The following is a 27,333-nucleotide window of genomic DNA, read 5'->3' as shown; positions in this document are numbered from 1 at the left end:
GAAAAAAAAAAAAAAAGAAGAAGAGAAATTTAGTTAAAATCTTTTCCTTGGACTTTTATTTGGTGAAAATGATAACTCAATTTATTTTGTTTCATAAATCCTTTACGGAGGAGACACATAATTAAGTAGGACAAAGTAAAAAATATTTTTTTTTCTTAAATAATATTATTAAAATAACATGTTACTGTTTACATCAATATCGATAGTAATATTTTTTTTTTTAAAGAATTTCATAATTAATATGGATCTTATTTGATAGATCTTGATGAAAAATTCTAAAAATATTAATTTTATTAAAAACTAATATTTGGATTAAAAATTATAGCATTTTAAAGTTTAATATTTTAGTAATAGTGGTATATGTTAGACTTTTTAAGGAAAATTTTTTTGTTCTTGTCCTTAATGCATTAAAAATTTATTATGAAGAAATTTTGACTAAATCTCACTATAAAAAAAAATACTCAAAATAATATATGATTAAAATTTATTTCAATTGGGATTTGACAATTTTTATTATTATTATTATTATTTGCTTTTTGTTGTCTTAAAATCCAAATACACAAATGCGTTCGGCACCGTTTGGGAAGCAAGATTTGAGATTTTTTTAGTTATTTTAATCACAAAAAATAAAATAGGCTATTTTAGCCACAACAAACAAAACATCACATCCAACCCATAATCATTACATTCTTCTTTCACAAAAAAACCAAAAAAATTAAAAAGTCAAAAAGTCCTTCCCAAACCAAACTTTTTAGCCCAGGTTAAAATAGCAAAAAAAGCCAAAAAGTTAAAAAACCAACCCACTTCCCAAACCAAGCCTTAAAAAAATTACTTTTTGTTATGGAAAAGTTTTGTAAGTCTTTTCGAAATTTTAATTTTTGAAAATAAATTATTATATTATACTTATAGTGTTGCGGAGTCTTTCTTAATATAACTAAAGGGACATTGTGAAATTTCTCAAAGTGTAGAGAATAATTGTCTTTTAACAATTTTGTAGACATTTTTAATAACATTTTTTTTTATTTATGATGAAGTTACTTTTTTATTCTTAAAAGTTTGCCAAACAAAGCTTAGGTATAAATTCTATCTTACAAGTATTGAATATGAGTGCTTGCTCCAAAAATAAAAAATAATCAATGGCTAATCATGGTAGGGTCACCCCTCTTTAAAGAAAAATGCTAGAGGTTTCAAATTTTCTACCAAATAAATGATCAAATGTCTCACATGGGTGTGGGGCCCACAAAATTGCGGACCCCACACCCATGTGAGACATTTAGTCATTTGTTTAGTAAAAAATTTGGTATCCCTAACATTACCCCTCTTTAAATTCAAATGACTAGGGAAGGGTCCCTATACAATGGTCTACTTGAAATTGTATAACCACCCAAATTAGACTTTTGAGAAGATGGCCTAGTGCGCTTTCTCACAAAGGATAACATTAATTTCTCTTCTATATGTTTTCTTGGTGATATAGATGAATGAGACTTTCCTAAAAAAAATGAGACCTACCCAGGTAAAAACTCAAGGCAGATGCAAACGACAATGTTACGTAATTCAAATTTTATGGCTCAAAAGTGGCTCAAATGGTCAAAACGACGTCGTTTTGAGTACAGAACAATATAAAAATGGCCAAAACGATGTCGTTTTGGCCATTTGAGCCACTTTTGAGCCACAAAATTTGAGCTACGAGACATTTTCCAGATGCAAATTCCCAACCCCCCCGGAAAACAAAAATTTTTTTTACACGTTTTACAAGAGTCCTTTTTTTAAAGTATGGCAAATTATATCTCTAAAAAAATTTATACTCAATAGTAAACGAGGTTTATTTATAAAATATGATAGATTATTCTCGTGTTCTATGTAATTTGTCTCTTATGTCAATTTAATTTCTTTAGTTTCAAATGTATCAAAACCTTTCATTTTTCATATTGTTCAATTTAATTCAATTGATAATATTCATTAAGATATTGGATAGAAATCAAGAGAAAAATAGTCTATTCAAAAAGAAATGAATCATTTTAAATTAGATATCAATCTTTCAATCGCTTTGATAAAGGTGAATGAATTATTTTGTCTCTTAATTTCAATCTAATTTCCGAAGGATGTTATCAAGTTGAAGAAATTGACACAATATACAAAAATAAAGTTAAAGTTAATGCAGTTAAAACTTAACACAAGAAGTAAACTAGAGGAACTACATCAATAAATTATCCCGTAAAGTATAAGGGTCTCAATGCATAAGAAGTATAAAATGAAATATCTAGAGTGTATTTAAAGGCTCCCAAACTCAATAAACAAAATATTTTATTATACCTTTTTTGCCCTATTGCTCACAAGGCCCATTCAACTTTCCCATATTTGTGTCTTCCAAAATCTAATTAATTAGGGCACATGGTTAAGGATCACTACTATTATAAGCCAGACATCAAAGAAGAAGAAATATATTATGCTGCTCAACTAATCCCACCACTAAACAGTCCACAAAACTATAGAGTGGTTTGTTGAAATATAAAAGGAGGATGATAAATTTGAAGTTTTTTGTAAGGAATTAATTTTAATATTACAATAATCCCAAGTCTTAATAAGATTTCAATAATCATTTCTTTTTTTGCAACAGCCATTAGCTTTGGTGTTGGTGAAAGAAACTACAATGACATAACATTATATTATGAAAGTCCTTTTCATCCTATCAATAATAATGTGACAACATGATGACAACAATCACGACAACAACGCAAAAAAAAACAATTCAATCCAAATTTTTCAAAAAACAAAATGAAATGATCTGAATTTTGTAACTCGTACTTGTTGATTTCCATTTTATTTTGTATTGTAGTTGGTGTCATCTGTATTTTCTTTCGAATTTTACATTTATATTGAGTGTTGTGGAGACATATTTTTAGGGTTGCGCCACGTGGCCGAGGTGTCACGTGGACGAAGTAGGTTGCCGAGATGCTTGCGATATTACCGAGATATGGTGCGGTAATATTGGAATTTGAGGTATTTAAATAGAGGACATGAGTCTTAAATAAGATGATGTGCTTAGTTCGGATAAAGGTGAGGCTCTTGAGGAGTTCATCCATGTCTAACTAAGAGTCTGAAATAAGTGTTATACTTAAGCCTTATTAAGTAAGACTTATAGGGAACGAGGGCACTAATCATTATAAGAGTAAAGCACCCCCATGAGTCTGAGATATACTTTTACTTATGCACTTGTTGATATCTTTGTAAAATAAGTGATTGACTTGATCGTTAGAGTGTCCCTAGGTGGACAAGCCACCGTGATATTCTCATATTCTTGTGTGCAGGTGCTTGGTTTAATCTATTATACCGCATGCTTTGCAACTAAGTTTCCTATTTGATTGTGAGGTCGGAAATCAATACCCACAAGTGCCAAAAAAAAAGAAGAAATGCATTATATGTTGCATTTATCTTTTAAAAAACATATCATTTCCTATGCAATGTTGTAACACTCGCTCCTTTATTAACTGTTAAATATGAAGGTTACCTTAATCACGTGCTTTTATGTGATTTATATGTTTATATGTGTGTTAATTATGTGCCATAAATTATTTGAAATATGTTTGATTGACAGATATGTTAATGTGTGAAAAAGACATGTTTGATTCGTTAAATTATAAGGTTAAAAATTAAATGTTGGAGTAGGTGGTTAGAGCCTAATTCACCTTAAGAAGATTAAGTTTGGGTTAAGTTAAACTAGATTATATGAGGATTGCTTTAATTAGGTGAATTTGATTTAAATTAGGTGAAGCTTAAAATTTGATTAAGGAAAATTTTGGTTAAGTCAAGTTAGAGGGAGAGATATTTTGTAAAGACTTATAAGAGACCTATGAGAGTTTTACAGAAAGGGAAAGAAAGAGCTCAAGAGAGGAAAGAAGAAAAGAGGAAAATCAAGGGAAGTAGAGCAATCTTCAACAATCCCTCAATCAAAGGCAAGAATTCTTGTCTAAATCCATGAGGTTAGGTTAATTTAGCTGAGATTGAAGAATTTGAGTTGAATTAGAAAGTTGGGTGGTGTATGTTAAAGTAATAAACCCTTAAGAGAGGAATTGTAGGAAATAGCTTTAAATCTTATCATTCATGGCATTTACTCATGGTCAAACATTTATTTCTTGCATAATTCTTGAAGAGGGAGAATGAAACTCCATGGATTTTGAGTTTTGCACTTAACATTTGCATGGTTTTGATTTTGGCCCTAATTCCCTGTTTGTGATTTTTAAAATGGAAATTGTGTTTTGATGTTGTTTTGGAGTTAGAAATTACTTACTCAACATGTTTTAGAGGGTTTTGAGATTGGATTTGTACAAAAATGGAGTTGGATTGTGGAAAGGTTGGTTTCCTCCACAATAGCAGATTTTTAAACTGGTTTTTTACCCAGACTGCTCAAGCGGTCTGGGCCATCGCACGATCGGCCAGGCCACCGCTCGAGCAACCGGCCTTCCCCTATTCACTTTTGCATTTTGCTCGCTAGAGCGGCCTGTAGGGCTAGGTCAGGTTTGTTTCCGTTCTATTTTCTCTTCTTTTCGGGCCTCAAATTGCATGGTGTTCAACTGTTTTCATATGCATATGCATTGCATGAACACAAGAGAAATGAAGAAACGTATGGAAACGGGTTAGAGAATAAATAATGGATAAGTTATGAATTGATCGAATAGAAGGATTGTTTTATGAACTGTTATGCTTGCATATGGTTGTGTAGGTCAAACGTCGCGTCCTACACACGCATTTCAATGAGCTAACTGTGAGTAACAATCGTATAAAGATATGTTCAATTATAAGCATTTTCTGACTTATATTATATTCTGTTTCTGAGATGATGTTTCTATTTAAATGAATGATTGTCCTATTTTTCTAAACTGTATTCGTGACATCCGTAACATCTGTTTATTGTTACTGTTACAGAAATCTCTGTCAGTTCCAATCCTTGAAACTTCTGTTTACTGCATTGATGGCCATCATGTGATTGTTCGGTCTTTATAACCGTTTGTACTATTCTGTTATTGGATGTATCACGTATGACTGCTATGTGTTCTGTATAATTCTAATTTTCTGTCTAATGCTATAAACTATTGCTTTATATACCGTAAGGACATCATTTATCACCTCTTTACAGTGTTGTTATTCACTAGGCTGTAGCTCATTCCTTTATCTATGTATGTAGGTGATCAAGTGCAGGAGGGGACGTGGTAGCATCGACCTAGCCTCAATTTTGTCAAGTCAGCTTTTGTGCCTCGTCGCGAGATTCCCATCGGTCAAATGTCATGGCTTTTGGGTGGTTCGGGGTTCACCCTTTTGACATTGGTTCAAGTGTATGAATGATTTATGTTTTGTGTACCTTCTTGGTAATAGGATTGGAGACCCTCCCTTTGTTTATGTTTTTCATATATGGACTTGATATGGACTGTGTGTGTATATATATAGACATGTCTATACGAAAATTCATTTTGTCTTATTTAAGTCTTTATAGCTCATTGGACGCTTTATTTTCTTAATTATTGGCTTCCGCTAGCCCTATTACTATATTATAATTATATAGGCCTTTGGTAATCACGAATTACTGGCTGCTTACGACACTAAACCTATAAGAACGAGTTTGGGTTGTGACAAACATATTCTTTAAATTAACCAGAGCATTTGACCTAGTAATTGTATGGCACCCTCTTGTGGTACGAGGCCTTGTATTCAACTCCTATATAAAGAAGTTTGATACCCTTTGTGATGGTTAGTTTATTTTTCTTCCATTATGAAAATTATACTTAGTGATTGTTGAGTTTTGTTAATTTTCTAACTATTTTAAATTAATAATCTATTTAATAATATAAATATTTCTTATAACGTAATTATTGTCTATCGGCAATATATATATATATATATTCTCCAAATTACCATACTCTATGAATAATGCACTTTTTATACCATATTGTGCTCTCTTTTTTTTAAGCCTTTAAATGAGTGTTTGATTTGCATTGTCATACTACTTTATTTTATATTTTAATTATCCCTACTGGTTGTCGGTAAAAGATCAGTAAGCAAATCTTGACTCTTTGTAAAATTAATTGGGTAATTTATTAGGCCTGTATGTCCCATCAAAAAAACAAAAAAAAAAACAAAAAACTTTGGTCTCTATGTCACCCTGGTTTTGCTTAAGAGATTCTTTTGACTTTCCCACGCCTTTGCCTTTGCGGTTGTTTATGGTGATCTAAATAAATGTATTTTTTAATTTTTTATAAAATATAAATTAGATTTAAGTTGAATTTGAAGTGATGTATTAGAAAGGTGATGTGATTTAAATAAGATGATGTGATTTAAATAAGATGATGTGACTTAAATAGAATAGTAATTTTTTGACTTTTTGACTTTTTAAAACTAACCAAACCAGCGGAAAGGCTCTGTTTGGTAGAGCTTATAAACTATTTATTTTGACTTTTAACTTAATTTAAGTTAAAATATTATGTTTGGTGCAGCTTAAGCTAACTTGCTTACAGCTTAAATCAAGCTATTTCTCAGCTATCTCAAAAGCTGGTCAGGGGGTACTTAAATTTTTTACTTAAGCGCACAGCTGGTGTCAGGGGCTGAAATTACTTAAATGCCCTCGTCAATACCCAAATATTAATATTATTAATTAAAAAATAAAAAATTGTATATTTCTGAAGAAAAAGAAAAAAAATCAATATTAATTGAAAAATAAATATTAATTGGTATTAATTATTAATAAATTCATATTGTATATTTTTATATTAATTAAAAAATAAAAAATTGTATATTTCTGAAGAAAAAGAAAAAAATCATTATTAATTGGTATTAATTATTAATAAATTAATATTGTATACTTTTGTAATTATTTAATTATTAATTGATACTAATTAATAACAATTGTTGATTATTAATATTAATTGATACTAATAAAAATTAAATATTAATATTAATTTATTCTAATTAATAATTTTAATATTAATTGAGACTAATTAAGCCATTAATTGATACTAATTAATAATTTTAGTATTAATTGATACTAATTAAGCAATTAATTGATACTAATTAATTTATAATGAAAAATAATTGTGACAATAATACTTCCATTACATTTTTAGCAAATATATCAATTTTTATATTAATTGATACTAATTAATACTACTTATATTAACTTTTATTAATGAAATATTTTTTTAAAAAAATTAAAACTGAAAAAATGACAAAATAATTATTTTTAAATCATATAAGGGTAGAAAGGACAATTATACAGTAAAAAGTTATTTTACAGCTTATTAACCAAACACTACTCTGCTGCTTCAATTCATAATTCCACAGCTGTACTAAACAGGTTAACAGTTTTTGTTCACAGCTATAAGTCATAATCTGTTAAGGTATAATCTATAATTACTTTTCCACAACTCTACCAAACGAGGCCAAAGTCTTATCTCAAACTTGCCACAACTCAAAGACCACAAAATAATTATTAAAAAAAAACACACACATATATAAATATATAATTCAGAACAAGCCCATATTCATTTGAATTGAGTGTGGAACTAGTTAAGATTTTAATTGAACCTATGTCTTGTACTATAAGAAATGGCAATGTACTCACTCTGAGCCACTGGTTTGGACCAACTTGATTCAAAGCAGGGAGTAGAATTGGCTAAGCAATCTGTTTGATATGATTATCTAGAATAAAATATGCAATTTGATTGATAGTAAAGTATTGAAATGGTCCCTCTAAATGGAGACTTCTACTAAAAATACTAGGCCTCCTTTTCTTTGGCACATCAAAAGTTGTAGTTTGGAAAAATAAAAAGTCTATTCAAACCCTTGAATAATGTATGATACTGGATGTTGATAGGTATTGCATTCTAATTATTGGATCATGAATTTTGAATTTTGGTATAAAGATATTTTGTTATTTATATATTTGTGATCCATTGTTTGAATTTAATATGTATTTATAATTAAAGAGAGACATTTATCTCTATAATTTCTTGTAACTTTTCTGATTATTGTGAAAACTGCAATAACTGTAAACGTAATTTTGGCTTGGCTCCAATTTACATCACCCATGACATGATTCAACACATACCCCAATGGTTTTGGTAGTTGGGCCCCAAAACAGGCCAAAGTTTTGTTAAGGGCAACCACAGTAACAAAAATAAATAAATAAAAAGAAGAAATTTTTTTTTGAGTTGGATCATGTCATGGGTGATGTAAATTGGAGCCATCACAATGGGCCCATAGTTCTGTTTAATGGGCCTTTCATTGACTTTGGCCTGTTTTGGGGCCCATCGTTTCATCGTTAGGTATTGTCTTCTCGTTTTGTCGGATCAACTTTACTTTCTTCAAAAATAACTTCATACCTTTGAAAAAGTAAATAGGTGAAGTTGATGGCTTGATTGCCCCATTTTATGTTATTTTTTCAACAATGTTTCGTCCACCTAATTTATCATTTTTAAATAACTTTTAATAATATGATATTAAGATTAAATTTCATATAATAAAATATTTGACAAATTAAAATTTAATATTTATCAAACACATCATTAAGAATGGTGTTTAAAAATGATAAATTAGATGTGTCAAGTATTTAAACAAAAAAAAAAATGATAAATAGATGATGTTTCAAAAGTACTGTGATTGATGAAAAGAGTAAAATTCAACTAGTGCCCTTGGATCACCTAATTATTTTTAATAATTGATAGGAGGTAGTGTCAAGTAGTGCCCTTGGATCACCTACTTATTTTTCCCTCATACAAGGTCATAATAATGTATTTGTAATTGAAAGGGTTGTTTTGAGAAATTAGTTCAAAGTTGTCTTTTTAATTTATTTTTTTTTGAAAAAATATGTAAATAAATAAAGGTGATGGGATTCAAAATAAGTTAAAAGTCAAAATTTAATTAATCAAATTAAGCCAAAATCACTTTTTTGATTGACAAAATTATAAACCGTATTGGTTCACTTTATAAATTGTAAGGTAAATTACATATACCCCCTCGAGGTTTGGCTAAATTACAAATACCCTCCTGAAATTTGAGAAATTACAAATTTCTCCCTGAATGTTATATTTGCATAACAAATTAGGGGATAATTTGTTATGAAATTTAAACTTCAGGGAGCAAATTATTATAAAAATACAAACCTTAGAGGGCGGGATGTAATTTTTGAAACCTCAGGAGAGTATCTGTAATTTAGCCAAACCTCAAGGGAGATATATGTAATTTGCCCTAAATTGTATTTGAAAGAGCCTAAACAAAAAAATATTTAAATTTTTTTTTAAAAAAATGTGATTTAAATTCATATTTTGTATAGTGAGCCTACATTTACAATTATAATTTTTAAAATCTATTTTCTGAAAAAATTAAAAACTAATTTTTTTTATAAAAAATTTAAATATCAACGACCTCATAGTTTTCATATACAGCTCTTTTTTTTCTTTTTCTTTTTCTTTTTTTTAGGAGGATGCAAAATAATGTTTGAAAATTTTAAAAATAAAATTTTTTGTGGACCACACCTCATAATATTCATATACATCATTTTTTTTTTAGGGGAGAGGGAACGGTGTTTGAAAATTTTAAAAGTATTTGTTAATATTTATTTTTATGGAATTAATTTATATTTTCTAAAAAAATATTAAAAAAGATTTAAAACTTTTGTGGACCCCACTGGTAGGCCCTACCTTGTGAATACCATGTTTCCAAACAATCATTGCCCTTTTTGTGGTCCACGCCCCACAACGGCTATATATTTTGAATGTTCTGACCTGACCAAACACACCCTGCCTGCTTCTGAGTTAGTAATTTTTAGGGAGATTTTCTAAAAAATGAAAAGTACAGAAAATAATTTTTAAGTGATGAAAGTATAATATTTACAAATCTAATACTTAAATCATTTGTACCTCCGTCATTTTGAAAGTATTTTTATAAACTTCACTTTTTTGATAGTTCTCCTAATTTTTAATTAAAAATAAAAAATTAAATTTGTAATTACATATAATAGTTTTACTCTAAAATAATTCACATTAATATGAAATGTGCAATCAATAGAATTTAATTGTCACATGTTTTCTATCTTAAATAATGTCAGTCATTTAAGAATTAAAATAAAAAAAATAAAAAAATAGCTCGTAATATTTAAAATTTTATTATTTTTCATAAAACATTTCTTAGCCAAACCAAACACAAAGATATTCACTTTAGGTTGGGGTTGCCTCCAGTCCACCATCTAGACTGGAGTGTCCAGTCTAGCTCATTGGATTCATTTTTGAATCTCTTTTCGATAATATGATCTGTTTACATTTTAAGATTTGTTAAGTATATTATTCTTGTAAAAAATTACATCGATCGGATAACGGATCCTATGTATTCGGAATACTTTTTTATGAACCGTTAATTTTTTGACTATTCATTTTTTTCAGATAAAAATGATCTGAATAATAATATTCGTTATTCAATCGACGTAATTTTTTACAGAAATAATATACTCAACAAACCCTAAAATGTAAACTGTTTTGATTATCGAAGAGGGACTCAAAAGTAAACTCAATAGGCCGAACTAGACCGAATTATCCTAGATCTGGACTAGAGACCATCCAGACCCCTCACTTTATTTCTCATTCAAGTATAAAAGTGTGGGGATCATATTTCAACTTGAGTGTGATCAAATAAACACACAAAATATTTCATAATTTTTTTAATAATTATTCACTCTTAAAAAAGAGTGAAAATCTTACAAAAATGATGATTTTCACTTTTAAAAAAAAAAATTCACAGTTGAGGTGTGTATAAACTAATTCGGATATTTAATTTTCAATATATATATATATATATAATATTTTTAGTTATTTGACTTCGTTTGGCAAGTGACTTTTTTAACCAAAAAATTAAAAAGTCACTCAAAAAGTCAAAAAGCCAACAACCTATACAAAAATGTCAAAGATTCTTTTTTCTTTCTACTTTTTGTATATTTTTTTTTTATAAAAAGTCAAAAATTCATCCCAAATATATTAATTTTTTTTTACATTATATTTTAGTCAAAAAATTAAAAAGTTACTAAAAAAGCTTGTTCCCAAAACGAGGCCTTTTTAGTCATCCAAACCAAAGGCGAAGGGCATTTTAGTCACTCCATAAGAAATTCAAATTTTCACACCCACCCTAACGGGGCGTACAAAACCTATTTCTCAACGGTCATCAACTCATCGTCCCTCCCAAAACGCTCCCTCTTCACCAGCATTTGAATTGAAGGCTCTCTTCTCTCTTTCTCTCTCTCTCTGCATACACATCTCTCTCTCTCTCTCTGAAGAGATCATGAAATCGAACGCAGAGATGTCAGATAATCGATTCTTGGGAAGCATCTCAGCCTCGTCGATCCGAAAACTCCTTCCCAGATCGACCTCTACGAAGCGCAAGACGAACCCAACTCGAACAAAATCGAGGCTTGACAGTGAAAACACCCCTCCGATCGATCCAAACATTGAAGTAGACAAATATCCAATCTCACCTTCGATCCCCAAACAGTCACTGTCAAACCCATCAATTTCACAGAAACAAATCACCAGATCGGACACTCAGAGAGATGCAATAGCACCCTCAGATCCACCAGTCAAGGTACAGCAAAATCACCCATTTGAATTTCTTCGAATTTTAAGGTTTATTTCACTAATAATTTTGTGGGTTTTAGGTTGTAGTAAGGATTAGACCGGTAAATGGTCATGAAAGAGAAGGAGATCCGGCGGTTAGGAAGGTTTCTGATGATTCAGTAGCTGTTGGGGATAGAAAGTTTACCTTTGATTCGGTTCTTGATGTGAAATCAAACCAGGTTTCAATTCAATTCCCACATTTCTATGTGTTCAGTACTTCCAGTTTATGATTTTATTTTATTTTTCCTCTATTTGGTTGTGTAGAATACTGAGCAAATCAAAAATGAAATTTGAGCATCTCTTGACAATTTGTTTGTTTTGCTAAAATAAATATGGGTTAATTACACGTACACCTGTCAACTATTACTCAATATCATTTTACCACTCAATTTTAAAACCGTATATTTGGACCGTTCAACTATAAGATTTCATCATTTTCATTTGTACATTTACGGTTTTGAAGTTGATTGGATTAAGTGATATAGTGATAGTTGAAAGTGTATATGTAATTTTAGAATAGATAAAATTTGAAGATACAATTTTGCAATGATGATGAATAGGAGCATTTTGATTATCAAGTGATGTTTGGTTTCTACCAGGAGGATGTATTTCAGTTAGTTGGTGTTCCTTTGGTTAAAAACGCATTAGCGGGCTACAACACATCAATTTTGGCATATGGACAGGTATTTCTAGACTATGTTTGTGAACAATTGATTCATTTGATTGTATATTTTTCTTTGAATTAACATTTGGTGAGTTTTTTAATAGACTGGAAGTGGCAAGACTTACACAATGTGGGGTCCACCAAGTGCAATGGTTGATAGTCACTTGGCCAATACTCATCAGGGCATTGTCCCACGCATCTTTCAGATGTTGTTCTCTGAGATTCAGCAAGTATGTTCTGTTTCTTAATCTATTCAAAAGAGAAACATGAGGGATGTTATGTTCTGATCACTTGATGTCTGTTTTGTATTTGATGTAGGAGCAAGAGAACTCAGATGGTAAACAGATAAATTATCAGTGCCGGTGTTCATTCCTTGAGGTTTGTGTTTTTTAACTGTTTATGAATGCTGTACGGCATTTTGCTTTAAATGTTGGAAGGCTTATGATGTTTTTTGATTTGTTGTCACAGATATACAATGAACAAATTGGCGATTTACTCGATCCAACCCAGCGAAACCTAGAGGTGGGTATTATCCTTTTCATGAGAGTATTTTTTTGGCCAATACCTTTTGCATTACTTTGATTTGTTCTTGATGATGAGTTTGGTTGAACTGTCATAGATAAAGGACGATGCTAAACATGGATTTTATGTTGAGAATTTGACTGAGGAATACGTTACCAACTATGACGATATAACCCAAATTTTGATTAAGGTAAGTAATAACAATGGATTCCAATTCTGTTTGGCGGTGTTTGGGAAAGATTTTTTTTGGTTTTTTATAGTTTTTTTTCACTAAAAGCCAAATTGGTTACAAAACCAAAAAAAACAAATCCAAACAAAATATCACATCAAACCCCATAATCATTTCACTTTTTTTTCTCGCAAACATCACATCCAACCACAAAAAAACCCAACTATCTTCTCAAACACAAAAAAAAAATTTCTTCAATAATATCCTACAACTAAAAAAACCTACAAAAAAACCCACTTCCCAAACACTCACTTTATTGGCACAGGGGCTTCTCGCTGTATTCCTTACAGATTTTATTTCATACTTGTTAACTTCTATTTCTGTTTGGTGCAGGGACTATCAAGTAGGAAGGTTGGGGCAACAAGCATAAATTCAAAAAGTTCACGCTCCCATATTGTGTTTACATGTGTCATTGAGTCATGGTCCAAGGTATGACAGAACACTGGAGTTTGCAGATTGCTATCAATTACCAATTACTATTATAATTATCTGCAGTAAAATGCTTTCTTGGTTGTGTTTGGCTCTCTGTGCGATGACATTTGGCTAGAATACACAGCATTTTTCAGTTTAAATTTAGAACAAAATTGTTCATTTATTAAGTCTGTTGAATATCACTTTACGTATGAAGTTAATATATCATGAGTGTGAAGACTTGTTATCATCATTGTGATAATAATCTACACTTCTATTTTGTTTTCAGTGAAGTCTTTCTATTTTTTCCTAGGAGTATTTTCTTGTGCTTTTTTAACCGTTTGCTTCAAATAATCTCCACTTTTTTTTCTTCTTCTCATCATTTGGTGGGAAAATGCTTGCCGCAGGGAACATCATCAACATGTTTTGGTAGTTCAAAAACGAGCAGAATCAGCCTTGTTGATCTTGCTGGACTGGAGAGGAATAAGCTTGATGATGATGGTAGGCAGTGTGTAAAGAAAGAAAAAAGTGTGAAGAAGTCTCTATCACAGTTGGGGTATGATGCAATGAAGTTTATATATATATACTTATTGTTATTGCTAGTCTATGTTACATGGACTCGGGTATGGGTGTTGGGTGCGGGTATGTATTTAGAGGTCAGACTCATCAAATCATAAATTTAAAGGTATGCGGACTCGGCAAAAAATTATCATATTTTATATTTTTAATCAAGTATGTGAAGAGAAAATGGTGCTACATATAACTTACGGTGTTAAAAAGATATTTATAGTAATTATATAACAATATGTACATATAATAATAGTGTTATATACAATTATATAAGAAATATCCGTTAAAAAGTATCCGACACATATTTCATATCCTTATCCGAGTGTCGGGTGTCCGACACAGATATTTGATTTATTTTGAAGAGTCCGTGTAACATAGTTGCTAGTTGCTATCCACCTAGACATTTCTTCTTGTTAACAACTCTTTAAGCTTGAAATTGTAATTTGTAAATCTTTGACATTCAAAATGTGATATCATGATAAGTCCTTCCTATTTTGAGATGGGTATGTGAATCCTTTCGGTAATTATGAACCCCATTTAATGTCACACCCGTCAACCATATTTTATTTTCCTTTTGCTATCTATCTGAAGCGACTTAGGGTGCTTGTCCTTTTATGATTTCCTCTTTACTCATGAATCAAAAATAAAACATCACTCCGACTATAATGAGACTACTCAAATCAACAATATATTTCTTGAGATAAGCAATCACTATTAATGGTTGATCCCTTTATCTATGGGTGAATTAGCCACTGTTTGAGTTTAGCTGCTGCTTCTTTGTAGTTACGGTTCTCTATGAATGGTGCAGGCACTTGGTGAATATCCTTGCTGAAGGAACTAAGTCAGGAAAACCCGAAGTTGTTCCTTACAGAAGCTCCAGATTAACGCATTTGTTGAAAGAATCACTTGGTGGAAATGTCAGGCTGGCAGTTATATGTTCCATCTCCCCAGATCACAAGTAATCAACTTTGATATCATTCTACTGAGACTTGCCTGAAATCTACTGCTTCTTTCCCGTCTGTTTATTTGTTTTCTTCTTGATGTTGAAAAATTATCATTTCTGTTCTATACTTGAATGTAGGAGTAATTGTGAAACATTGAGCACACTCAGATTTGGGCAGCGAGTAAAATCTATACGCAACGAGCCAGTAATAAATGAAATATCAGAGGATGATGTTAATGACCTGAGTGACCAGATTCGTCAATTGAAGGTACTTTTATTGGACAATGCATTGTGAAATTGACGGCTATATTGAGATGATGATGATGAGTGATTTGTTGATTGCAGGAAGAACTTATAAGAGCAAAGTCAAGTGAATATAACTCGATGGGAAGTAACTATGGATACACTAAAAGTAGAAGTGTACGTGAAAGCTTGAATCAATTGAGATTGAGCCTTAATCGCTCCTTGATCTTGCCCCACTTAGATAATGAATGCAATGAGGAAGTAATTGTTAATGAGGACGATGTAAGAGAACTACGTGTTCAGCTAGACAATTTGCACAGTTCTTGTGAAGAGAATACAAAAGATGTTGATGACAACAAACACAGCATTCAGTTTTCTTCTGTAGAAGAAAGTTATGATACAGACTTCACAAGTGAATATTACGGAAGCTGCCTAGAAGAAGGTGAAATAGAAGAAACAAGTTTGGAAAAATCTAGGACTGAGCTTCGACCGGAAGCGAGCGTTTCATCTGTTGATAACTTTCCAAGTGAGCCCAACACTTCAAGGACCGTAGATACTGCATTCAGGAGAAGCATATCAATCAATTCATCTCTGCACTCTCTAGCACTCCAAGAACCAGCATTGTCTGAGTCTCCAAAAATTGGAAATAACCAAAGGAAAAGCATAATCTTTGCATCATCGACTCTTCTGGCAAGTGAGAATATTGTTTCAGAGAGTTCCAAGTTCGATTCAGGTGCATTACGACAGTCGCACAAATCAATTGATCACATTCGATCATCATTGCGGTCAAGCAAGATATTTCCTGGCCCCACAGAGTCCCTGCGCCTTCAGAGAGGTTTACAGATAATTGACTCTCACCAGCAGAATTCAACATCAAATAAATCTTCACTTGCTTTCTCTTTTGAACACTTAGCATTAAAACCATGTTCAACAGTTGACAAAGCCAACGATTCTGTTCAAACATTACCGGAAGAGAGACCATCTTCAGATGGATCTTCTGCTTCTTTTCTGTGTGCATCATGCCAGAGAAGATGCCTCGAAACAGTGGATGATGAAGGGAATTCAAATGGAACATCTGCTCAAGCTCCAAAAGTATGTTTAGATTCAAGTTACTATAGCTTTAAAAAGCATGTTTGTTACATTATTTGTTTTATGTGAACCTCTTTAAGTCACATGTTCTATTTCTTTTATCTGTAGGATGTGGGGAAAGATTTGGCAGAAGCCATCAGGAGAGAGAAGGAGCTGGAAAATATTTGTATGGAACAAGCAGCCAAAATCGATCAGCTAAATCTTCTGGTGGTTATTTCTTGTCCTCTGTAAGAAGATGGAGATTTAATCAGGACTTTACACTGTACTAATAATCTGAAATTATGCAGGTGGAGCAATACAAAAACAACATAAAACAAAATGCTATTGTTGAACATAGTAATACTCATTGTGAGGACTCACAGAACAAATTAACACATATTGATGAGCTCAAAAATGAAAATTTTCATCCACTTGTGGATGAAAGCAAGGTTAGTCGTTGTCTTGCACTTCTCTTTTGTGAGCATCAAGCAGACCATGTCTATTATTGTCATATTTTTAAATAATTTTTTTTTTTTTAAAGTTCTAATTCCATTGTTCTTATACATTCCCGGTTGTTTTATCAGCTTCTCAGATGGGATGACGATGAGAATCACGATGAAGAGATGATAAAGGAAAAATGTGAAATAAAAGAAGTCAGGGAAGAGTTGGATCAAAAGTTCAGTAACACATCCTTTGATAAGGATGAGAAGGAAGCACTTCTCAATGAAATTCAAATCCTAAGGAGCAAGTTGCAGTCATATACTGATGGACCTTCAAAAAAGTCTTATGAGAGAGTGAGATCCTCTTTGTTGTCACAGTCAATCCAGATGAGAAAAAGTGGTGCATTCTCTCAAGGTAACAGCGAAGAAGAACTTGAGAAAGAAAGACAGCGATGGATGGAAATGGAAAGTGATTGGATTTCTCTGACCGATGAGTTAAGAGTAGATCTTGAATCTAACCGCCAGCATGCAGAGAAGGTTGAGATGGAATTGAGACTAGAGAAGAAGTGCACTGAGGAGTTGGATGATGCACTTCATAGGTCTGTTCTTGGGCACGCTAGAATGGTCGAACACTACGTTGATTTACAGGAAAAGTACAACGACTTGGCTGCAAAGCACCGGCTGATTATGGAAGGGGTTGCTGAGATTAAAAAGGCAGCTGCAAAAGCTGGAGCAAAGAGTCGTGGCTCACGTTTTGCAAAGTCTATGGTGGCGGAGCTTTCAGCCCTGAGAGTGGAGAGGGCAAAGGAGATGGACTTTTTGAGAAAGGAGAACAGAAGTCTTAAAATTCAACTTAGAGACACTGCAGAAGCTGTTCATGCTGCTGGAGAACTCCTTGTTAGGCTGAAAGAAGCCGAGGAAGCTGCTTCAGTTGCAGAGGTAATATTCCTTATCATATTTCTTTTTCTATCTGCATATAGATTTAGTTTGTACAACGTCCATATCTGAACAAAGGAAACAGTGAGGTAATGTGTTTTTCCGCATAATCATATCTGACATGTTATGGCAAAGGCAAATATGAGAAAAGCTAAAATAGAACAAATACACAAGCACCCAAGGATTTTCACTGTAAATGTTCATTTATAAGCCTACGTCCACGGATGAAGAACGATGAGGGAGCTTCACTATACGTGTAAAGTATAATTAGCATACTTTTTCTCTCCCACAATCATCTACAAAAACACAGAAGATCATACCCTAGAATCCCAAGATAACTCAATAATATACAAGGATCCAAAAGTAGCAACTTGGTCAAAAATAGACCCAGGAGGACAATGGGTCGAATTCAAGACACACCCTTAACACGACATAACTCTTTTTATTGCAGAAAGGGGATCCAAGCATTCAAATGATTCTTCTTGATTATAATTTTGTGAAGTGATGAAAGACAACTGACCTTGTTTTTTCTATCTATGCAGGAGAATTTCACAAAGGTTCAGGAAGAGAATGAGAAGCTAAAAAAGCAAGTGGATAAGCTGAAAAGAAAGCACAAGATGGAAATGATCACCATGAAACAATACCTTCAAGAGAGCCGGTTGCCAGAATCTGCACTTCGACCTCTATATCGAGAAGATTCTGATATAGCACAGAACACTACCTCACTGCCTGATGATGACCAGGCATGGCGAGAAGAATTCGGCGCAATATACCAAGATCATTACTGATTCTCTGTGTCTGACATTGCTTCCAATATTGGATTTGCATCAGACCCTACTTGGGTCCAAAGCACTAGTGAAATTTCATACATTAGCACTTTTTAGTCTATTTTCTTGTTTGTATTTGCTTTGTCTGTGTGCATCACTTATCTTATGAGATTGAGAGTTCTTTCATTCACTTGTTAAGTAATTGCTGATAATAAAGATGTGTTTCTCATTCCCATTTGGGGCTCTTGAGCATTTTGTTTCGATAATTTTAGCAGATTATAGCTTTCCTTTGCCTCTCCTTTCCCATCACTCACCCTAACTATAATCCAACATTCAGTTTATATGTATGCTTGAATATATGTATGTATACCATGTTAAAGAATGATTTGGTACCTGGACTCCTGAAGACTTTAAGCCAAGTGTGAATATAATTATCCCAATCACTGATTACCAATTATGCAGGCACGTCACTGTCAAATAACATGCACATTATTTCAATAAAAGAAAGAAAAATGTGAGCTAAAAATGATGCCCCTGGAATGTTGTTCCACTATTGCACATTATGCTATGTACATCCCAATAAATTTTGCTGTATATTTTTCCTAACAGTTGCACTATGAATACACAAGATTTTCACAGAGTGGTATGGTCATACGTGTCTCATTCTTAAAAAATCATTTCTGCATTTAGATTTACTCTTCTTCCAAAAGCTATTTATTGTAAGGAACAAGATTATCTCAAATTGAACTGGATTATGTTATTGGGCCTTGGTCACGTAATCCACTTTGATAATTTGAAATGTTCATATTATAAGACTTCTGAGGATACCATCCATGTAAAAAAATTAGATCACATTTATTTTTATTTTTTTTAATTTAAAGACTGAAGAAATTTGTTTGGTTTATTTTATTGGAAAAAATATTTTAGAGAAATATTTTGAAAACATGCAATTTTCACTTTTTGTTTTTTTTTTTAATACAATTTTTGAAATTTGTTTTCCTCACAAAAAACAAAAAGATTATTTTGTTTTCAAAATTTTCAATGCCTTTTTATTTATTTTTGAAAACCCAAAAAATAAAATTTTTTACATATACCAAACTTGAACAAAAGGGTTGGGCTCGAGTTGTTCACATCACAGCCCATGTTCATTGACTGCCAAGACCCAAGCCCGAAATTTGATCTTTCTAACTAATGCCTGAGGACATAAAAGTAATTTTACGAGTTAGGGTTTTGAATAAAATCACACTTACTGCGTCTCTCTTTCTCTCTCCAAGCAATCAAGGGCTCGGGAGAGCAGAGAAAACCCTAGAATCCTTCATTGTCTGCAACAATGGGTATCTATCTATTTTCTCACTGTTTTCATCTATGGATTATGTTCTTCATGATGTTAATCCTCGAAAACCCTAATGTTTTACAGGTATCTCGCGTGATTCCATGCACAAGAGGCGTGCCACTGGAGGCAAGAAGAAGGCTTGGAGGAAGAAGCGAAAGTAATTCTCCTTTTAAATTCATTTCGAGTCTCTAAGTAATGGGTTGTGATTTGTTTTGGTCTGGGGGATTTATTGGGTGTTTTGTAAAACCTAGTCATTTCATGTTCATTTGATCCAGTTGATTTTTTGATTATTTTAATTTCGAAAATTATAATTTTGCGCAGCTCGTTTATTGTATTTGGTTATTGGGTTTGTGATGATTAGTTGAATCTCTACTTGGTTTTGATTTTTTTGTGTTTATGATTAAGTGGCTTATTTATTGTGTTTGGTTATTGGGTTTGTGATGATCATTTGAATCTCTACCTGGTTTTGAATTTTTAGTATTTATGATATGATTAAGTGGCTCATTTATTGTATTTGGTTATTGGGTTTCTGATGATCATTTGATTCTGTACTTGGTTTTGATTTTTTACTTACGCGGCTCATTTTATTGTGTTTGGTTATTGGGCTTGTGGTGATCATTTGAATCTCTACTTGGTTTAGACTTTTTAGTATTTATGATTTGGAGTTTACAACATAAACAAACCATCGACCGATTTGAATTTTGATTGTGTTTCTGATTGATTGGTTTCTCCATATCTTCTGCATTTTAGTCATCTTAGATTCATTTATATTATCACTTCCTTGTCTCAGATTTTTAATTGCTGATAACCTGAGCATTGTTAGAATTTTCAAAACTGTACATCATTTTTTCATGCTTATCATCATTTTCAGAAGCTTCAAAACTCAATCATTTAATTGTATGACACTAGTTTTACTTTTCATGTATGATTAAATGATTAGTGTGTTTTTTTTATCCTTTAAGGTATGAGCTCGGAAGACAACCTGCTAACACCAAGTTGTCGAGCAACAAGACAGTTCGGAGAATAAGAGTTCGTGGTGGGAATGTGAAGTGGCGTGCATTGAGGTTGGATACTGGAAACTACTCTTGGGGGAGTGAGGCTGTGACGCGGAAGACTAGAATTTTGGATGTGGTTTATAATGCATCAAATAATGAGTTGGTTCGAACCCAAACATTGGTGAAAAGTGCAATTGTTCAGGTTGATGCAGCTCCATTTAAGCAATGGTATCTTCAGCATTATGGAGTTGACATTGGTCGAAAGAAGAAAACTTCTGCATCTGCCAAAAAGGAAGGAGAGGTGAGAGTTTGTATTAACCCTTATTGATAGTGTGTTTCATTTTATTGGTCATTTGTGTGCTTCATTCTAGTTGGAGACTTGGAGTTGCAATTTTTGTTTTTGGCTATTGTTTCAGATTTCTTTTTAAGTAGCCATGACTCTGTCCTAGCACTGCTGCATATTTAGCTGAAGCTGTATTTGCATTACTGTGTAGAAGTTTTTGGATATTTTGAATGTATGGTTGATTATATTGGTGATAGTCATAAACAGTAGATGTAGAGCAAGTGATAGTTTTAGTTTGTCATTTAGTGGTTATTAATAGGAGTGTGTGCCCTCCCAATCCCACCTTTTCACCCCACGTGGGAATGCAGTTTTAGAGCATTTCCATTGAAGGAAAAAAAATAGCCATCCAAATGCCAAAATTTTAGCGTGCTACAGTGTCCACAATGCTATATTTTGGCACCTTTGTTCCAATGCAACTGCCAAGGCCGCTGCTAAAGGCAAGTATTGGCTTGCCCCCCTTTTTCTTGATCTCCAACGCATGGCCAAATGATTGACCAAAATTTTTGACAAATGCCAAACCTTGCCATGTCAAACAAAATGAATACCAAAGGCCAAAATTTGGATGAATTGTAGTTGAAAAAATATTAGTTGGACAGAGGGAAGGGTGGTTGGGACAAAATTTAACATTGTAGTGTGGTTTGATCATTATTATTAGTGTGCTTGAGACCTATTGGGTGACTCATTTTATGAAGCGTGTACCTTCTTAGTTCTGTCGTGAATCGTGATATCATGCATCAGTTGTGTACTATGCTTATGGGAGACCATAATGCAGCTTGAATTGTTCTTTTTTTAAAAAAAAAAAAATTAAAAAAAAAAAAAAAATTAATAACTAATTCTGCTTCAATCAGAAAACGTTGAACAAAAAATACATGTAACTAAGCATTCTTTTTCTTTGTTTCTTGTCCTTGTGTATTGGGTCACTAGAAGAAGGTTTTTAAGGCAAATAATTCTGGAAAGAGTGTTTTGAGTGTTTCGATATGATAGATATTAGATATGTTTAGTATTATCTGTTAGAAATCATTGAAGAATCCTATCAATAATAGCTCTTCATTATCTTAATCCTTGCTCCTTGCTCCTTGCTTTTTATTGGCTCATAGGAGGGTGATGCTGCTACTGAAGAGACAAAGAAGAGCAAGCATGTCCAGAGAAAACTGCAGAATCGTCAACAGGAACGCAAGCTTGACCCACATATTGAAGAGCAATTTGGCAGTGGCCGGTTGTTAGCTGCAATTGCATCCCGACCTGGCCAGTGTGGCCGTGCAGATGGGTATGCAAAATTACCCCATCACCCACAATCTTCCTGATGTTCACTTTTCATTTCAAAAATATTAAAATGTTCAGTGTTGGTTAACTAATCGTTTGATATGTTCTGTAATCATCCCTTGCCCTTATTTTTCCAATTTGATATTAACACGTTAACCTTGACCATGTTCCAAGACAGTTGTTCGTGGTTTGTTTTTATCCTCTTTTTGGTATCGGTTTCTTTTTACCTAATTTGGTGCTTAAATTGCTTTGACAGCTATATACTGGAGGGCAAAGAGCTGGAATTCTACATGAAGAAGACCCAGAGAAAGAAAGGAAAGGGTGCTGCTGCTTGAAGTGTTCTTTTTAAACCTGAAATTCATCTTAGAATTCAGAATCTTATTTTTCCTTTCATTCTCAAGGCATGGTACTGAAGATTGGTTGAGTTGACACAGTAAGCTTTAACGTTTATTCTCATGCTATTGAATGTGTTTAGTGATTATATCAAACATTACATTTTTGTTTTTTGTGATTTTAAATTTTGATGGGGTAGTACATTCTTAACTTCAGTGAAATGTTTTGTGTGCCATAAAAAATTTACATGTGGCACAGGTCCGTAGAGGCCTCTTATTTTGGGGTCTGCTGGGAAATCAGATACTCTTACCATCTCTACCATTACTGCCATCACCACCACTCACAATGTTCTTCTATACAAAATGGTGCAACACAGAACTCCATTTACTACAACCATCAAACTCAACCCTAACCACCACCCCTGTTACTGCCTTTTCAACTATGCCAAACACGACCACCATTGTTGCTTCTGTCAGTTAATACACTTATCATTGGTGCCAGTGCCCACCACACCACCACAGCCACCAATTCAACCCTATAGCCACCTTTGTTATTGCCTTGACTCTACTATGCCAAACAACCATTACCGATTCAGTTATATACTGTTACCACTGGTGCCAGTACCTGCCAAAGTGCTATAGGCTTGCGTGTGAGGTCTAACAAAGCTTGATGTTGGCAGCAAATAGTAATATGCTAGTTCTCAAGTAAACTTCTGTTTGCTGGAAGGGGAAAGAACTCATTTGCAAATCTACGGCAAGTTCTAAAGAAATGGCCTATTGTTTGAATGCAGTCAGTTGCCATCAAAGATCAATCATCATTATTATTCTCACAGCTCAAAAAATCCCTGAACCTTAAATCCTAGCTCTCCATGTATGTCTACAAATTACATGAAAATAAAGACATAATGATAACCACAACCATGATGCTGCAAATTTTATTTAAAACTTGAGACAGGGCAGTATGTGTGCAGCTGGCAATGGCAAATATCCACAATCCAGCTGCTAATTACGAACATAAAGCTTGCTCAAACTTGCTGAATCTCACTATAGAAATCTACTGTATGCCTGACCTGGTGGTACTCGCACAACATCGCATTTCCCATTCCTATCACGTTCTGGAGTGACTGCAATGACAAAGCCCCAAAAACCTTGTATCTGTATGTAACCAATGTGATATCTAATAATGAGAAAGTTATTTAGTTTTGCAGTAGCAGAGAGACAACCAGGGTTGTGAGATCAACCCGCTTCACCTCGAGAGGCAAAATGAGCCAAGTTTGTTCATTGAGATCCGATTCAACACAATTCAATAAGCTATTGAACACTTAAATATGTATAAAACTTGGCTATGCTCAAAGCTCACCATTGATAGTTCAAGAGAGCCAAGATAGCTCAATCTTTATTTTGAAGCTGTTAATTCTCGTGCTATCATAGAAATCTAGTTTAGAAAACAATCCTTACAGATCTCATTTTACAAAATGGATTACATGTGCTCCATGTAATTCAATGTATTTTACCCTCCTTGAGAACTTTGTGTGATTTAATCAATGAAATGTTATTGGAGGTTTCCATCACCCCTTATCTAAAACACATTGACATCAACCCTCAGAGAGAGCATGGTCTTCAATATGACAATTGACGATACCGTAGATCTAAAAAAAATAAAAAATAAAAAATAATAATAATAATAATTTAAGGATAAATTTTTGGAGTGCTACGATTTGCGTTTGGCCCACTACCCTCCAAAATTACTTCCCACCATTTTTTTTTCCTCCTTCGAACATCCACCATAATTCTAACTGTACCCCAACTTCTTTGGAACCCCACCCTGCCATCCTTTACTTTGACAATCCCCTCCCTGCCAACCCCCACCTCCTGCAACCCCTTTCCTAGCCTGCCCTGACCCTCCTTGTCACGCTACACCTTTGGTGCCCGCCCCCGCCACCCGCTACCCCCCACCGTCAATAGCCCCTCCTCCGTTGCCACCCACCCCACCAGCCCACACCCCTTCACTCACAATGAGAGAGAGAGAGAGAGAGAGAGAGATAGGGAGGGGGGGGTGGGCGGGAAGGTGACAGTGAGGAGCAGATGAGGGTGGTTGGAGTTGGTGTTGGTGTTGGTGGGTGGGGATGGGAGGTAGGGGTCAGGTTTGGGAAGTTAGGGATGGGGACAAAACTGGAATTTTATGTTGAGGAAAAACTGTAATTGAAAAAATGAAGGGGTGAAAGTCCCAAAAAAAAGTGAGGTGCTATAGCACTCAAAAAAAATTTCATGACTAAATTTTGCACTGACACAAGCATACTCAAACATGAGCAAGTTATCAACTCGAAGACAAATGTTCAACCCATAGAGAGGAGACATGCATAATTCTTAACGACAATAATTACAAAAAGATTCCAATCTAAAATCACAGTGGTTTTCTTTTAATGGCAGTCAATTCTTCATGAAGTTCAATAACTGTATGGAATAGAACCATGCAAACTATAAGAACATCCAATTAATTGGCAAGGCGGTCATTAATTTCAAGCGTACCTAGAGCAGCAAGCAAGCAAGCATGCACATTTTGATTACTTGCCATATTTCTCTCCATATTTCTGTCTCAATCTCTCTTTAACAAAATCATTACGAGCTTTGGTCCGAGCTTGTTGAGGTGCAATATTAACATACGAAAGATGCACCCCGACAGCAAACAGAGAGGCACCAGCAAGGAAGAACACTACAGTCTGTGCCAACTTCTTAGGCGTTGAGGGAAAGCAGGAAACCATCTAATCACAATTCAAGGGCACTACCAAGCAAAGTCGATTAAAGAACTAGTACAAAAACCATCCCATATACATGTATAAGAGTAGATGTTATTACGAAAAAACCATTAAGATCAATTCAACTAACATCTTAGAACATGTAAATGCACACGTGCCTCATGCACGCACACATAAAATTGACTGTATGAAACTTGCATGCAAGATGTATATGACATATTTACCTATACTCAAAATCTCAGATTAGATGAACAGAACTTCATTTACACAACTAGTGGAGCAAATCTTCTCACTGTTCTATACTATTTTCAAATAAAACGTCTTTGAAATACCAAGAAGTCATAAGACAGATAAGATTGCCAATAAAAGTTCTAAAATAAAGTTATTTATGAAACAATGAACAATGCAAACTAATAACAAAAATGCTTGAGACCCTCAAAAAACTCCCACAATGACGTGGAATGACAGATATCAACTTTTGATTTGTTAACACCTATGATATAGAGTCCAATGTGAATTTGTAGGTTTAGAAGTGTGAGTCTCTAGCATTTCTCAAGTAATAATGATATGGTATCCACCTAGGATAATCCCAAATTCCCAATTTTGACAAGAATAGACTTGGCTCCTGGGCCATTTCAAGAACTCAAACCCCTGAAAGTAGATACTTAATTTAGGTTTCGAATACTAAACAAAACAAAAAATTGGCTCATTTGAAATACTATGTCAAGAGCTAATTGATGAATTCAAAATCCCAACAGCTCGTACTTGCCTAATATACGATTCTGTCCATGTTTCAAAATATACTATAGAAACACAACAGCACAGTGCAGTAAGTCAGGAATTTCATCGAACATATCATAGGCATCTATCATACTCGCCTAAATTTAATCATGCTCGTCCACAATAATGATAATGATTATATTGGATACATATATATATATATATAGCTCGGAGAAAGGTGAAGTTGCTATAAAGCTTACATCAATGATGAAACAGATTCGATTCCAGTGCTCGTGCGTCTTTGCTTGCGATTGCCAAACATGCGAAGACCAATCTATATATATACATTTGAGGGTCTGAGAGAGAGAGAGAGAGAGAAATTGCGAAATTGTATCAAAAGCAAAGAGAATCTCTCAATAGTGTGTTATTCTTCAAGCAAATTCAGATTTTGACAATAATTTTTTAAGGGTCCAGCTTGTCTCAAGTTGAGATCAAGACTGGACCCATCTAATTTGATTCGTGGAGTTTATTTTTTGGGTCCGTTTTGATAATCTGAATCGTTTAATGTATAGAACTCGTCGAGTACTACATGCTTGTAAAAAATCACGTTTATCGGATATCAATAACTATGTGATCAAATCAGTTTTGTATAAAAAAAAATGAACGGTGAAACAATTAACGATTGATAAAAAACTGTTTTGTTCACATAGCTATCGATATCCGATCAACGTGATTTTTTACAGGTATATAGTACTCGACGAGTTCTACATATTGAACGGTTCGGATTATCAAAACAAGACCCATAGTAAACCCCTATAGGCCTAACAATACGGTCCAATCCGATTTTAGACTAGACCAAAATCACTGTGTTCTTTTAACTTCATCTTCTATAATTTCAATTTGATCGTTCAAATTAGACGTTGAAATTAATAATTTTGAAATATTCAACAATTTTCTAATGTATATACTTAGGCCTCGTTTGGGAACAGGTTAATTTAGTAATTTTTAGCTATTTGGTTAAAAGGTAGGTAAAAAAAACTTGTATGTTTAGAATGACTTTTTGGCTAATTACGAAAAGATGTGCAAAAAGTAGAGAGAAAAGAGAATGTTTGACTTTTTGGTATGGGTTGTTGGCTTTTTGACTAATTTAGTA

The 27,333-nt window shown here is 33.4% G+C and overlaps 2 protein-coding genes and 1 long non-coding RNA gene across 3 annotated transcripts; 2 read left to right on the top strand and 1 right to left on the bottom strand.

Moving 5' to 3' along the window:
- The first annotated feature begins 11,196 nt into the window (after positions 1 to 11,196).
- Positions 11,197 to 18,673, top strand: LOC114302454 (kinesin-like protein KIN-12F). Its single transcript, XM_028247485.2, has 16 exons — positions 11,197 to 11,613; positions 11,687 to 11,824; positions 12,245 to 12,328; positions 12,414 to 12,539; positions 12,628 to 12,687; positions 12,778 to 12,831; positions 12,929 to 13,021; positions 13,394 to 13,489; positions 13,879 to 14,027; positions 14,850 to 14,999; positions 15,123 to 15,252; positions 15,330 to 16,319; positions 16,425 to 16,523; positions 16,604 to 16,744; positions 16,880 to 17,674; positions 18,214 to 18,673. The coding sequence occupies exons 1-16, from the start codon at positions 11,314 to 11,316 to the stop codon at positions 18,457 to 18,459; spliced, it is 3,651 nt and encodes a 1,216-aa protein (XP_028103286.2). The 5' UTR covers positions 11,197 to 11,313; the 3' UTR covers positions 18,460 to 18,673.
- An 888-nt stretch (positions 18,674 to 19,561) lies between these two features.
- Positions 19,562 to 22,890, top strand: LOC114302455 (small ribosomal subunit protein eS8). The gene is made up of 5 exons (XM_028247486.2): positions 19,562 to 19,772; positions 19,856 to 19,928; positions 20,734 to 21,067; positions 22,207 to 22,376; positions 22,629 to 22,890. The coding sequence occupies exons 1-5, from the start codon at positions 19,769 to 19,771 to the stop codon at positions 22,705 to 22,707; spliced, it is 660 nt and encodes a 219-aa protein (XP_028103287.1). The 5' UTR covers positions 19,562 to 19,768; the 3' UTR covers positions 22,708 to 22,890.
- Positions 22,891 to 25,037: 2,147 nt separating this feature from the next.
- LOC114302456 (uncharacterized) lies at positions 25,038 to 26,613 on the bottom strand. The gene is made up of 2 exons (XR_003643392.2): positions 26,441 to 26,613; positions 25,038 to 25,486 (listed from the first exon to the last, which is right to left on the bottom strand). It is a non-coding gene; the product is annotated as an uncharacterized LOC114302456 (long non-coding RNA).
- Between the last annotated feature and the right edge of the window lie 720 nt (positions 26,614 to 27,333).

The sequence above is a fragment of the Camellia sinensis genome, chromosome 7 (genome assembly GCF_055761805.1).
Source record: "Camellia sinensis isolate YWXY chromosome 7, ASM5576180v1, whole genome shotgun sequence".
Classification (NCBI taxonomy): domain Eukaryota; kingdom Viridiplantae; phylum Streptophyta; class Magnoliopsida; order Ericales; family Theaceae; genus Camellia; species Camellia sinensis.
Note: the sequence above shows the minus strand (reverse complement) of the source record. Positions and strands in the feature narration are given on the sequence as shown.